The sequence below is a fragment of the Camarhynchus parvulus genome, chromosome 9 (assembly GCF_901933205.1).
Source record: "Camarhynchus parvulus chromosome 9, STF_HiC, whole genome shotgun sequence".
NCBI lineage: Eukaryota > Metazoa > Chordata > Aves > Passeriformes > Thraupidae > Camarhynchus > Camarhynchus parvulus.
Window position 1 is genome coordinate 8,500,004 of NC_044579.1, and position 11,554 is coordinate 8,511,557.

At 60.5% G+C, this 11,554-nt stretch overlaps 2 protein-coding genes across 4 annotated transcripts; one reads left to right on the forward strand and one right to left on the reverse strand.

The window, feature by feature from the left end:
* Positions 1-2,329: 2,329 nt before the first annotated feature.
* Positions 2,330-5,426, forward strand: LOC115906875. 3 transcript variants are annotated; one of them, XM_030954404.1, is made up of 2 exons: positions 2,330-2,755; positions 3,563-5,426. In XM_030954404.1, the coding sequence occupies exon 2, from the start codon at positions 3,587-3,589 to the stop codon at positions 4,709-4,711; it is 1,125 nt and encodes a 374-aa protein (XP_030810264.1). In that variant the 5' UTR covers positions 2,330-2,755; positions 3,563-3,586; the 3' UTR covers positions 4,712-5,426. The 3 variants fall into 3 exon arrangements, with proteins under 3 accessions (XP_030810264.1, XP_030810266.1, XP_030810265.1); XM_030954406.1 differs by having other exon boundaries at positions 2,330-2,647; XM_030954405.1 differs by lacking the exon at positions 2,330-2,755 and adding an exon at positions 3,100-3,142.
* A 180-nt stretch (positions 5,427-5,606) lies between these two features.
* On the reverse strand, positions 5,607-9,823 carry LOC115906914 (PHD finger protein 13-like). Its single transcript, XM_030954465.1, has 5 exons — positions 9,600-9,823; positions 7,945-8,037; positions 7,022-7,634; positions 6,669-6,707; positions 5,607-6,552 (listed from the first exon to the last, which is right to left on the reverse strand). The coding sequence occupies exons 1-5, from the start codon at positions 9,699-9,701 to the stop codon at positions 6,326-6,328; spliced, it is 1,074 nt and encodes a 357-aa protein (XP_030810325.1). The 5' UTR covers positions 9,702-9,823; the 3' UTR covers positions 5,607-6,325.
* Positions 9,824-11,554: the final 1,731 nt, after the last annotated feature.

Sequence of the window (11,554 nt, forward strand, 5' to 3'; positions counted from 1 at the left end):
ACTGGGACGTGTAACCACCCCCTGTGTGCCCCCCAACAGATCATGAGACAAAATAGCCCCCATCAACCAGCTGAACTGTCCAGCACAAATCACATTGTCCACAAGTGTCACAACCAGCCTCGCTATGAAAGGTCTCAGCTGCCCTGAGACCATAACAAAATGACTGGGAGCAGGTAGATGCTCAATATCCACCCCAAAGCCACATGCCCTGGGGTACCACTGGGCTTTCCTCATCAGCCTCCCTGTGCTGCAGTGAAATCACAGCCCTGAGAAGCAGGAAGGAGGGGGATTCAGGGACAGCGCAGCTTTTGGGACACAAGTGTGACAACAAGCCCCCCTGGGGAAGGTGCAGGCAGTCAGGAAATCCCAGCAAAGTCAGGACATCTCTGCTGGCAGGGAGATCTCACAGCCCGGGGCGCACTGGGAATCCCTCAGCCACTGACAGCCCCACGTTCCCAAGCAGGACCAGAGAAACCCATCAGATTTGGGCTAATCCCTGCCCTGCCTTCCCCAGGCAGCTCCCTGTGCTATAGATAGTTCTGTGCTGCTGCAGCTCTTTTTATAGAGACACAGAGAGGAGTCCCCCCACCCACCTCCTGCACCGCAGAACCCACCGCCACAGCCACACCGAACCTGGAGCCAGGCCAGGCACAAACTGGGGCAGAAAATCCAGCAGCACCACGAGGGGAGCAGTCCCCAGCCCTCAGCAGGTATTTTTAGATCTCACCTCTGAGCTGACCCATATGCCACTGCAGCTGCAGCTCCTTGACACGGGTTTCACAGGTGACAGCAGGAGCAAGGCAGGGAAATCTCGCTGGAAGATGCTCCAGGCTGCACACGGTAGCGTGAGACACACTCCTCCTTCCTGACCCCTCATCCCCCGCTCTAGCCAACAATTATCTGGCCAAGAGGCACTCTGTGCATCCCTGGGGCCCTTGCTAGAGCACTCTGAGCCATTCCCTCCCCCGTGTGAGATGCCCCATGGCACATCACTCCCCTCCCGGTGCACAGAGGAGAGCTGAAGTGTGCAGCTGCTCCCCTTCCCTCTGCTTTACGACCACAGGAGAAGGATGCTAATCCATGTGTTATCCCCCCGTGACAGCCACCAGCTCTGGGAGCTGCTGGAGGCCCCCCACACACCACAACACATCCTCACAGCCTGCAACGTGCACAGGACTCCTGCTCCCATCATCACAGCGAGCACCACAGCCACTCCAGCCCCAGGAAAAAAAAAAAACACAAGCTTTGATTTTTCTCTGAGATATCATTTCTACACCAAGCTGAGGCGAAGAAAAGCATCCAAACGCGAGCACTGGTTCAGTGCCACCAGCCGGGGTGATGGAGCTTGGCCAGCCCCCAGCGTCAGACGTCGGCCCCGGTGCGGCAGCAGGTGAGTGACAACGGCCTGTGCAGCACTGGGGACACAGCTGAGTGTCCCCAGCATGCTGGCAGCTTCAGCAGGAGACACAGAAGGGCTCCATCCCAATCTGCTCCCAGCAGCATCAGGCGTTTGTGTCCCTGCTCTGCACTGTCACAGCTTCCCGACAGCAGCTCATCACAGACACAAACAGACCTGGAGAGCTTGGCATCGCTCTTCAGCAGAGCGCTGAGCTAAGATATGTTAAACTCTGCAAACAGAGGCCCAGCTCAGCCCAACGGCTCCATTCAGCTCCTTCACACCCCAGTAACACCTCGCCAGCAGCTGCAGCACAACCCAAGGGAGCAATCAGGGTCTGGGTATTTATCCCCAAATCACCTCTTCCTGGAGCTGAATTATCACCCATTGATAGGGCTTGCTGGAGGGGGCACAGAGCACAGAGATTTTACAGATGCTCTCAGGTCCTCAGTAGCTGACAAACCCTGTGAATTTAGTGTGAGTTGAGTTATTTTGGGAAATAACCCAAAACCCAGGCTGGCAGGAGCTGTGCTCAATGCAGCTGCAACTCGTCAGTCCTTGCTGAAGATGGCAGAGGCTTGCCTGCAGGGAGAGGGGCAGGGGCGTCCTGTGTAGCTGCTCCATAATAAGCAAGAACTAAACCAAACCCTGGGGATGGGTAGCCATGGAGGAGAAAGGTGCCAGTGGTGTTTCTGGTCAAAATCAGGCACACTTTGGCTTAACCTAGGTAATACTGGTCTGCCCAGCTGTAGGGAGTTACAGAGGGCCTGGAGGGAGGAAATGAAAGGACACATCAGCAGAGCTAGAGATGGCTGGTGGAGATATCTGGGATCCTTGGGGAGAGGGGCTGGGAATGCTGCCAGCACTTCAGCCTGCCTAACTGAAATCTTCCCAGGATGCTGGCAGAGGTAGATGAAGGGGCTGGAAGCCCCTGTGGGGCTGGCTCTGACACAGACCCAGGCCACACGCTGGTGGCTGCTGGATTTGCTTTCGGCAGGCGAAAACAACGGGGGCTCCGAGCCGTGGGGTGGGCCCAGGGGGATCTCTCAGCAGCCTCCCCGCCGGGGCTCGCTCGGCGGCGCCAGCCTCTCCGGAGAAACCGAAACTGCCGGGATTTGAGGAACCCGAAACTCCCGTGCCGTGACGCCTCTCTCTGCTTCCCGCACGGGGCCGAGCCCTCGGCGAGGCTGGGGTGGGGCTGAGCCATCCCTGAGCCCGGACCTGCTCACAGCAGCACAGCGGGCGCTCCCGGTGGGTATCGCCGCTCCGGCTCCCGCCCTTCTCCCGAACGTCTGCTCGCGGCGCGACGTGGCGGATCAGATCAGCTTGGGCCACCGGAGCTCGGCGGGGTCGCGCCAGGTCAGCCTGTCCCTTCACAGCGGAGCTCGGGAGGCTCAGCCCTCTGCCCACGGGCGGGGATGGGCTACGCCAGGGCCGGGCTCGGACCCTTGCCCACGGGCGGGGCTGCGGGGTTCGTCCCCAGCCCGGCGTAAAATGTCCGGGGGTGCCGGGGAGCGTCATGCGGGGGAAGGCGGGGGGATGTCGGGCCGGAGCGGAGCGGGCATGCCCGGGCACATCCCGCGGCGCCAATGGCCGGGCGGCTGCTTCCCTCTAGCGGGGACCGGGGGCTCGGCCGACGGCTGCTCCCGGCCCGGCCCGGCCCGGCCCGGCCCCGCCGCCTCGGGCCGCCGCCCTGCGGCACGTGGGGAAGGCGGGACGCGCTTCCGGAGCGGCGGCGGCGGAGCGGTGAGGGCGGCGGCACCGCGCGGGGAGCTCCGCACCGCGGTCCCGGAGCGCGCCCGGGGTCCCCGGGGTGCTGCTGGGGGTTCCCGGCACCCCCGCTGGCCGAGCCGGTGGGCCCGCGGGGAACGCGCCTGGTCCCCGGGCGGAAGCGGCTCCTGCGGGCACCGCTCCCGGCGGGGATGGCTCCGCTGTGCCCCCGCCCTGTCCTCGGGGCGGCCCGGGCTGGGATGCGGGAAGGGGGGTGAGAACAAGCACCCCAGCTGGGCCAGCTGCCATTCCACCGAGATACGTGAGCCGAGGGAAGGTGTGGGAGTGGCAGTTCTGGCAGGGACACGATGTGCCCTCGAGCAGGCGCAGGGAGGGCTAAGGAAAGGGAAATAAGTGTTGTGAAGATCTGCGTTAAACTTTATTCCATGTCCACAGTACAAGATCCTCTGACTTGTAGCAATGGGGAGACCCAGAAAGGAGTCTGCTGGCACATCATCCCCCCGACCGGCCACAACCGCCTCCAAAACTGCTCCCGCTGCGCCCCCGCCTTCCACTTCAGCCACCTGGGCCAAGGCCGCAGCTGCGGGGAGCCAGTCCCGGAGCACTTCGGCTGCCAAGGCTGCCACCCCCACGCAGGGCCGGGGGACAAAGGCAGACTCGGCTCAGCCGAGATCCACAGCATCCCGCGGAGCCCGAGGAGATGCTGGGGACAAGAGCAGAGCCCCCAGCAGGAGTTCTACAACCCAGAAGGTGCCTGATGCCAAGGGAGCTGCTGGTCCTGCCAGGACTGACCTGTACCCGCAGAAGAAGCAGCCCGGGGCTGACCTGAGCAAGGCCTGCGACCAGTTCCTGCCCCCTGTGAAGAGCCAGGACATCCCGAGGGTGGAGAAGGAGACCCGGGGCCAGCGGGAGAACCCCAAGTGGTACGAGTGGCGGGAGAACCGCATCACTGCCTCTGTGGCCCCCAAAATTGCCAACAGCAAGTTTGCCAACAGCAAGACAGACGAGGTACCCAAGTCCTACCTAAAAGAGGTGGTGGGCTCTGGCTCCAAGGTGCAGACCCCAGCCATGTCCTGGGGGATCCGCAATGAGAAGGTGGCTGTGGAGGCCTACAAGCAGAAGTTACAGAAGGGGGGCAAGCCAGTGCAAGTGGAGGACTGTGGCCTCTTCATCCACCCCGAGAAGAGTTGGCTTGCTGCCAGCCCGGATGGGATCATCAAGGACCCAGCCACAGGGAAGGACCTGGGGCTGCTGGAGGTGAAGTGTCCCTACAAGCATAGGAACAGGACGGTGCGTGAGGCCTGCAAGGACAAGGACTTCTGCCTGGAGGTGGATGGGGATTCCTATGTCCTGAAGAAGAATCATCCCTACTTTACCCAGGTCCAGTGCCAGCTGGGAACCACTGGCTTGCAGAGGGCTGACTTCGTGGTGCACACCAACAAGGAGACAGCTGTGGTCCCCGTGGAGTTTGACAGGGAGTTCTGGGGGAAGACAGTGCCCAAGCTGGAGAAGTTTTACACGGAGGCAGTGATTCCCCACCTGGAGCAGAAGGCAGGCAGCTCTGTGTGGGCCGCAGAGGAATAGACCACTGCCTGCCTACCTCGACTGGATACTTGTTCAGCTGCATAACTCCAGCTTTGTTCCCTAGCATAGAAGTTATACCCAGTTAGTTGCTGTTCTTGAACCGTTTACAGCCTTGGAACTGAAAAGTTGTACCAGCAGGACCCTGCTTGGTAAGGGTCCCCACAAACAGTGCCTTCTTGCTGCCCCAGCCAGGTCAGCACTCAGAGCCCAAAGCCTTCTTGTCCTGTCACCCTCACTGCATCTCCCACATGTCCCAACAGCATGCCTGATGGAAGCTGACACACGTCTGGATCTGCAAATGAAACCAATGACATCTCTGTCTTGGAATTAGTGGCTTATTTTGTGGAGAAAACTGGAACCTTTGGCACCTCAGTTGCTGTCAGGACTAATTTCTAACTGCACTCCAGAGTGGAGACAGAGACAAGGAAGGTTTGTCAGAGCCCAAGAGCAAAACTCTCCTTTTGAGCCAGTGATGTGCCTTAAGCATCAGAGCAAAGGCACAAGGACATCCTTCCTCCCTGAGCCATCGGACCTGCTGCTTCTGTGGAATAACCCATGACATTCCCCATGAGATGGCAGCAGGCTCTGGATCATGATTCCTACTGAAGAGGTTGTCCCCCAGGCCATGCACCTCCTGAGGACCTCCCCCCATGGAGCATCCCTGTAAACTGCAGTAGTGTGGGAGGTGGTCATTGCCAAATTAAACATAGATGCACTGGTCTGCTTGTTTCCTGTTGTTTTTGCAGCTTGGGATTTACCTGGGGGAGTAGCAGGGCTGAGAGGTGTCCCTACACTGGGTCCCCTCCCAGCCACAGCAGAAGGGAAGCAGGGGAGCACTTGGGTCCCCAAGGGACATGAGAAACAAGGTCACTGACCTATACCAAAGCCACCAGTGTTATGGCAAAAGTATTTATTATATACATAAGACTCCAGTCACACTCCACAGGGCAAGGACCAGAATTCGCTATAATACAAATTAACTATAATACAAATTAACTATAATACAAAGTAACTATAATACAAATTAACTATAAAAACATAAAGCACTTTTGGGGCCTAGGCTTTCCACAGGAGGAGAGAGGCACAGGGATGAGCCTGGGGGGCTGCTGTGTGACAGGGGGCTGTCCCACACCCTGCCCCCAGCTGTGGTCCCACAGTAACCAGATGTGCAAGTAGGAAAGAACCCAGTTAAGAATTATAGTCATGGGGACTGGCAGGTAGGGGCTGAGCTGAGTGTCACCAGGACAGGAGCGGGGCCTGCGTCCCCCAGGGAAAGTGCAGAAGGCACATGGGCAGGGCTCTTTGGAGGGGCTGTGAGGAGGAGGTTGGATCCAAGAGTTAGTGCATGTGGGGCCCCAGGAGATCACAAACACTAACACACCACCCACAGGGACGAGCATCTGGACCACCCTCCCATCCCCTGCACACTTCGGGGATAACCGAGCTCTGTGGCGGATCCGATCCTCGGGGAGAACACGCAGGGCAGCTTTCAGAGGCCAGAGGTGTGAGGGGGACAGTCCGGCCCTGTGTCCCAGCCCCTCCCCTGCCAGTGCATTGATTGTCTAAGTCTTCAGGTTAAAAAGGGACCCCCGGCCTCCCTGCTCTGCAGGAGCATCAGTCAACGAGGCGCTTGCGGGGCACTGTCCGAGCTCGGTTGGAGCGGCGAATCTCCTGCTTGGCATCGCGGCACCGCTGGCAGATGAAAATGTCAGGCACGTTGGATTTGCGGATCTTGGCACAGGAGAGGTGGATCCAGGTAGCGCATTCGTTACATTCGATCATGGGCCTCCCTGCGAAGGGCTTCATGCAGAAGCAAGTGATCAGATCCCAGGCATCATCATCTGCTCAGGGAGAGAGAGAGACCCCAGTCAGACACCACCTGCTTTAGCAGCTGCAGGTCTGGTGTGGCCAGACCAGCCAGTTCTACTGCTGTTAAATGGGACAGCCCCCCACTCACCTTCTGCTTTGGTGTTGGGAACTTCTGCAAATTCGACTGCTAAAGTTGCAAAAGGGGGAAAAAGAAAAAAAAAATCAAAATCAGATGAGTAAGGCAGCCCTATACCCCACTTCAGACCTGTTTCAGGTCTGCATTGCTTGCTCTGCAGAACAGAGCTACCGAAGGGCTGGTCAGCTTCCTGCCCTCTGCTCCTCAGTCCCCCAGCTCCCAAAAGTATTCCTCTTGCTGGGAAAAGTTTGGGCTATGGACAGGCCCCCACTGTGGCCAGCAAGGGTGGCTCCAGCTGAGGGAGGGACAATGTTTGGCACTGGCTGCAGCACAACAGGACCCCCTGCAGTCCCCCAGACACTTACCACTGAGCTGGGAGGTCTCTCTACTTGTATCTTCCCCTGTGCTTTGGTCCAAGGTATTACAGGGACTAGGGCTTTTTCTCTCTCCAGAGAAGGAGTCATGCTCCTTAAACTGAGGATCATCTGCTGGCTTCTCAGTTCCCTGTGGTCCATACATCAAGTCCTTCTCCTCCGTCACTGGCTCCTCCAGGAGGGAGTTGGGCTGGGGGTCCCCAGGCGGGTTGAGGGAAGGCTCCAATAGCTCCTCTTTCACAGGAGACAGCTGTCCTGCCAGTGCAGCCAGCTGCTTCACCCCGTCCTGCTCTGCCCCAAAGTCTTTCCAAGCACTCAGCGGCACCCTCTTCTTCACCTCCTGCTCCAAAATGCGTTTCTTTGCTGGTGGCTTCTTCCGTTTGATTTGCTGGGGCCAGACGTTGTAGAAGGCGGTGGAAAAGGCAGGGCTGCTCATTAGCAGGCCACTGCCCACAGCCCCCCTGGCCACAGCATTCCTGCTCTTCCTATTGTCCATGGGGATGTGGCCATCAGAGGAGTGAGATGAGGTTGAGCTGTCGCTGTCCTGAGTGCTCCCCGTGCTGTTCTGGGGGCTCATGCTGCCTCCGTGGGTCCAGGGCACATACTAGTGGCAAGAGGGGAAGATGAAGGATTAGCAGGGGAGACCAGGGCACAGGTATTTGGGGTAAGGAGAGAACGACTCTCCAGCAGTGTCTACCCAAACTTCAAGGCCAGACTGGATGGGCCCTGAGCGACCGGATCTAGTGGGCGGCACCCCTGCCTATGGTAGGGGAGTTGAAACTGGATGATCTCTAAGGTCCCTTCCAACCCAAACCAATCCATGATTCTCAAAGATTAGGAGCTGAGTCTGCACATGGCAGGGAGACCAGGAGAACCAGTGTCTTTGTAGAGGAACACTATGCAAGCCCACTTACCTCTTCAGGGTAGGGGATGTAGCCTGCATAGGCCAGAACGAAGGTGCAGAACTGGTTGAAATCCTCCACAGTTCTCCGCCGTTTCTGAAGTGGCTGCAATGAACACCACGAGTGGATTAAACTCCCGGGATATCCCAACCAAGCCGATATCACAGCCGGCTCTGGCGGCAGCCCTGGACCACCCGGCAGTTTTACAAGCACAGAATGTCGGGGTCACCCAAACACCCATCCTTCCCATAAGTCTTCCTCATCTGCCGAGGAAAATGCAGCCCTTCCCTTTAAACCCAGATCCCGGGCGGGGTGGCGGCGGGGCTGGGCGAGGGGGGAGGGAGGGCCGGACACACGCGACGACACCGTGACGACATGCCGGGACACCCAGAGCCGGGCGGCCGCTGGCGGAGCCTGAATCAGCGGCTCGGGGGCCCGGTGCCGGCATGTCCACCCACGGGCCGTGACTCCGGGACGGGGGACGCTCCCGGGACAGCGCCCGGCGCGCTCGGGGCTCGGTCCCGCGGGGGGAGCGCTGTGAGGGCCGGGCGCCGCCGGCAGCACCAGCGCCCCACCGGGGCAGCCCCGCACCCCGCGGCCGATCGAGGGGGAGCCGGGGCCGGGCCGCGGCGCTCCCCCGCGGCGGCGGCCGGGGGATGGGAGGGGTGTCGATGGCGGCCCCCGCACCGCCCGTCCCCGCGCCGGGCACCTGATGGCTCCCAAGATGGCGCCGCGCTGCCGGTCCTGCCCCGGCCGACCGGCCCGGGGGGACCCCGCCCCCCAAACCGACACCCCCGCGCCCGCGGCAACCGCGCCGGCACGGGACCCCCCGCTCCCCCCGGAGCGGCGCGGAGCACCCCCGCTCCCCTGCACACACACGGGCACCCCGGCACCCCCACAGCCCCCAGCCCACCCGAGCGCCCCGGGCCCCCTCATGGGGACCCCGAGTGCCGCCACGGGCCCCCCCCCCGGGGCGGCATCCCCCGCCCGTGCCCACAGCCGCCCCCCGAGGGTCCTCTCCCACGCACAGCCCCCGCGGGCACACAGGGAGCCGCTCCCCCCGCGCACACACAGACACTCACACACACACACGGAGCCCCCCCAGCCCTCCACGCCAAGCTTCCCCCTCCAGCACCGCCTCCCCCCCGTACACAGCGCTCCCCCATGAGGCCCTCCGCCACACACGAGCCCCCCCAGCACACACACACACACACACACGGAGGGACCCACAGCCCCCCCGCGCACACACGGCCACACGGAGGGGACCCCCCCGTACAGCCACACCGAAGGACCCCCCCGTACACACACAGAGCCACACAGAGGGCACCCCTGTCCCTACACACACACACACACACACAGAGTGAACCCCCCCGTACACACACACAGCCGCGGAGAGCGGACCCGCCCGGACACACAGACACACAGGGGACCCCCTCCCCCTTTCACACACACACATGAGGGGACCCCCCCGGCACACGCACACACAGAAGGGACTCCCCCCCCGCACACACACGGGGGAACCCCCCCGCACACACACAGCCACACGAGCCCACCCCCCTCCGCGCACACACAGACGATCCCCCCCGCTCCGGAGGGTACCCCCGCACCCCCGATGCCCAGCTCGCAGCCGCCCCCCACCACCATCCGCTCCCCAGCGCCCCGCTCACCTCCTCGGGCGCCGGGGACGCGGGGCTGGGCACGGGGCTGCTCCCCGCCGAGCACGGCCCGCCGCGGGGGCAGGGCTCCGCCGGCTGCCCGCCGGCGTTCATGCCGGTGCCGGTGGCGGTGCCGGTAGCAGTCCCGGTGCCGGTAGCAGTCCCGGTGCGGTGCGGTGCGGTGCCCGCCGCCGGTGGGAGCGAGGCTCGAGCGCCGCCCCGGCCGCAGGGGCGGGACCACCTGGTGGCGGGGAAGGCGGGGGCGGGGCCTCGCGCCGGCCGTCCCGGTGCGGGGGGGTGCCGGTGAGTGTCCGCCCCTCCCGGTACCGAGTACGGGAGCGCAGCCGGGCTGGACTCGCCCGGACCCGCCGCCGCCGCCAACGGCAACGCCGCGGCACCGCCCAGCGCCCGCGCGGGGTCGCGGCTCAGGGAATGTTGGGGCTCGGGGGGAACACCGTGTCCGAACGGTCCCCGCGCGCCCGGGCCGGGCCGGCACCCACCCCACCCCACCGGGGTGCTCCGTCCGACACGGCCTGGGACAGCTCCAGGGCTGGGGCAGCCACTGCTGCTCCGGCCAACCTGTGCCACTGCCTCCACACGCTCCCAGAGGAATTTCATCCTAATATCCAAAGTAAGTGTCCCCTCTTTCACTTTGAAGCTATCCCTCGTCCTCTCATCCCTATCCGCCTGTGTAAAAAAGTCACTCCCTCTTTTTAAAATATGTCAACAGCAAAAGCCACCCCAGAATTCATATCTTCTCGTTACTAGATGAGGATGGGCACCCCACAAGTAGGGACATAGACAAGGCAAAGATGTTTAATGCCTTCTTCACTTCAACTTTCAACACCAGTGATGGGCTCTAGGAGTCCCTGAGCTGGAGGACCATGGCTGTGAGAATGATAAACTCCCAGTCGATTCCAAACTCGTGCAGGATCTGCTGTTCCAGCTGAAGCCCTTTACAGAATTCATCCAAGAGTACTCAAAAGAGCTGGTGGATGTCATCATGAGACCTCTCTCAATGATTTTTGAACGGCCATGGGAATCTGAGAGATCCCACTTGACTGGAAACTGGCAAACATTTTCCCTGAAAGGGCTAGAGGGATGATCCTGGGCACTATAGGCCTGTCAGTCACATTTCAGTGCCTAGTAAAATGATGGAGATTATTCTGAGAGTTATGGAAAAATACCCGAAGGACAATGCAGGCATCAGTCACAGCCAGCACAAGTTCACGAGGGGAAAGTTCTGCTTGAGAAATTTAACTTCCTTTAAGGACAAGGTGACTCAAGTAATTGATCTAGGGAGGCCTTGATATAAAATGTGGAGTTCAGTAAAGCTTTCAATACGGTGTCTCTCCCAGGATTCTTCTGGACAGAATGTCCAGCACACAGCGGGATAAATGTCATGGGATGGGTGAGCAATAGGCTCATGGGTCAGGTTATAGTGAATGGGATGGCATCAGACTGGTGACCAGTGACTAGTGGGGTTCTGCAGAGCTCAATTTTAAGGCCAATGCTCTTCAAATCTTCATCAACAACTTGGATGCCGGACTTGAAGATACACGGAGTTTGCCAACACATCTGAAGCAAGGCAGCTGTATCAGCAGCCCCCCCTGACACGGCAGCCTGTAGTAAATGCCAAACACAGGATGTCTTTTGCTGGTCCTGTTCTTGACTTTGACCCACAGGCTCTCAGCCTGTTCATGGCTGTTACTGAGGCAGCTCTTCACTACCTGTCCCTTCCTTAGGAGAGTCCAACACCCCTGCCCCTCCTTCCCATCCTCTCTTCCGAAACCTTGTAGCCCCCCCATTGCAGTATTCCAGTTGTATGTCTGTTTCTTTGATTGCAATTATGTCATAGATTTTTAATAGCACCATGGTTTCCAACTCCTCTTGCTTGTTACCCATGCTGCATGCTTTGGTGTGGAGACACTTCAGCTGGGGGCCTTTTTGCCATTTGGGAGAAGCCC

Excerpts from the sequence above, each read along its gene's own strand:
- LOC115906914 (XM_030954465.1), bottom strand. The coding sequence starts at position 9,701 with ATGAACGCCGGCGGGCAGCCGGCGGAGCCCTGCCCCCGCGGCGGGCCG. Across the intron at positions 6,708-7,021 it reads AGAGACCTCCCAGCTCAGTG|CAGTCGAATTTGCAGAAGTT; the intron begins GTAAGTGTCTGG and ends TTGCAACTTTAG. Across the intron at positions 6,553-6,668 it reads TCCCAACACCAAAGCAGAAG|ATGATGATGCCTGGGATCTG; the intron begins GTGAGTGGGGGG and ends CTCCCTGAGCAG.
- LOC115906875 (XM_030954404.1), top strand. The coding sequence starts at position 3,587 with ATGGGGAGACCCAGAAAGGAGTCTGCTGGCACATCATCCCCCCGACCG.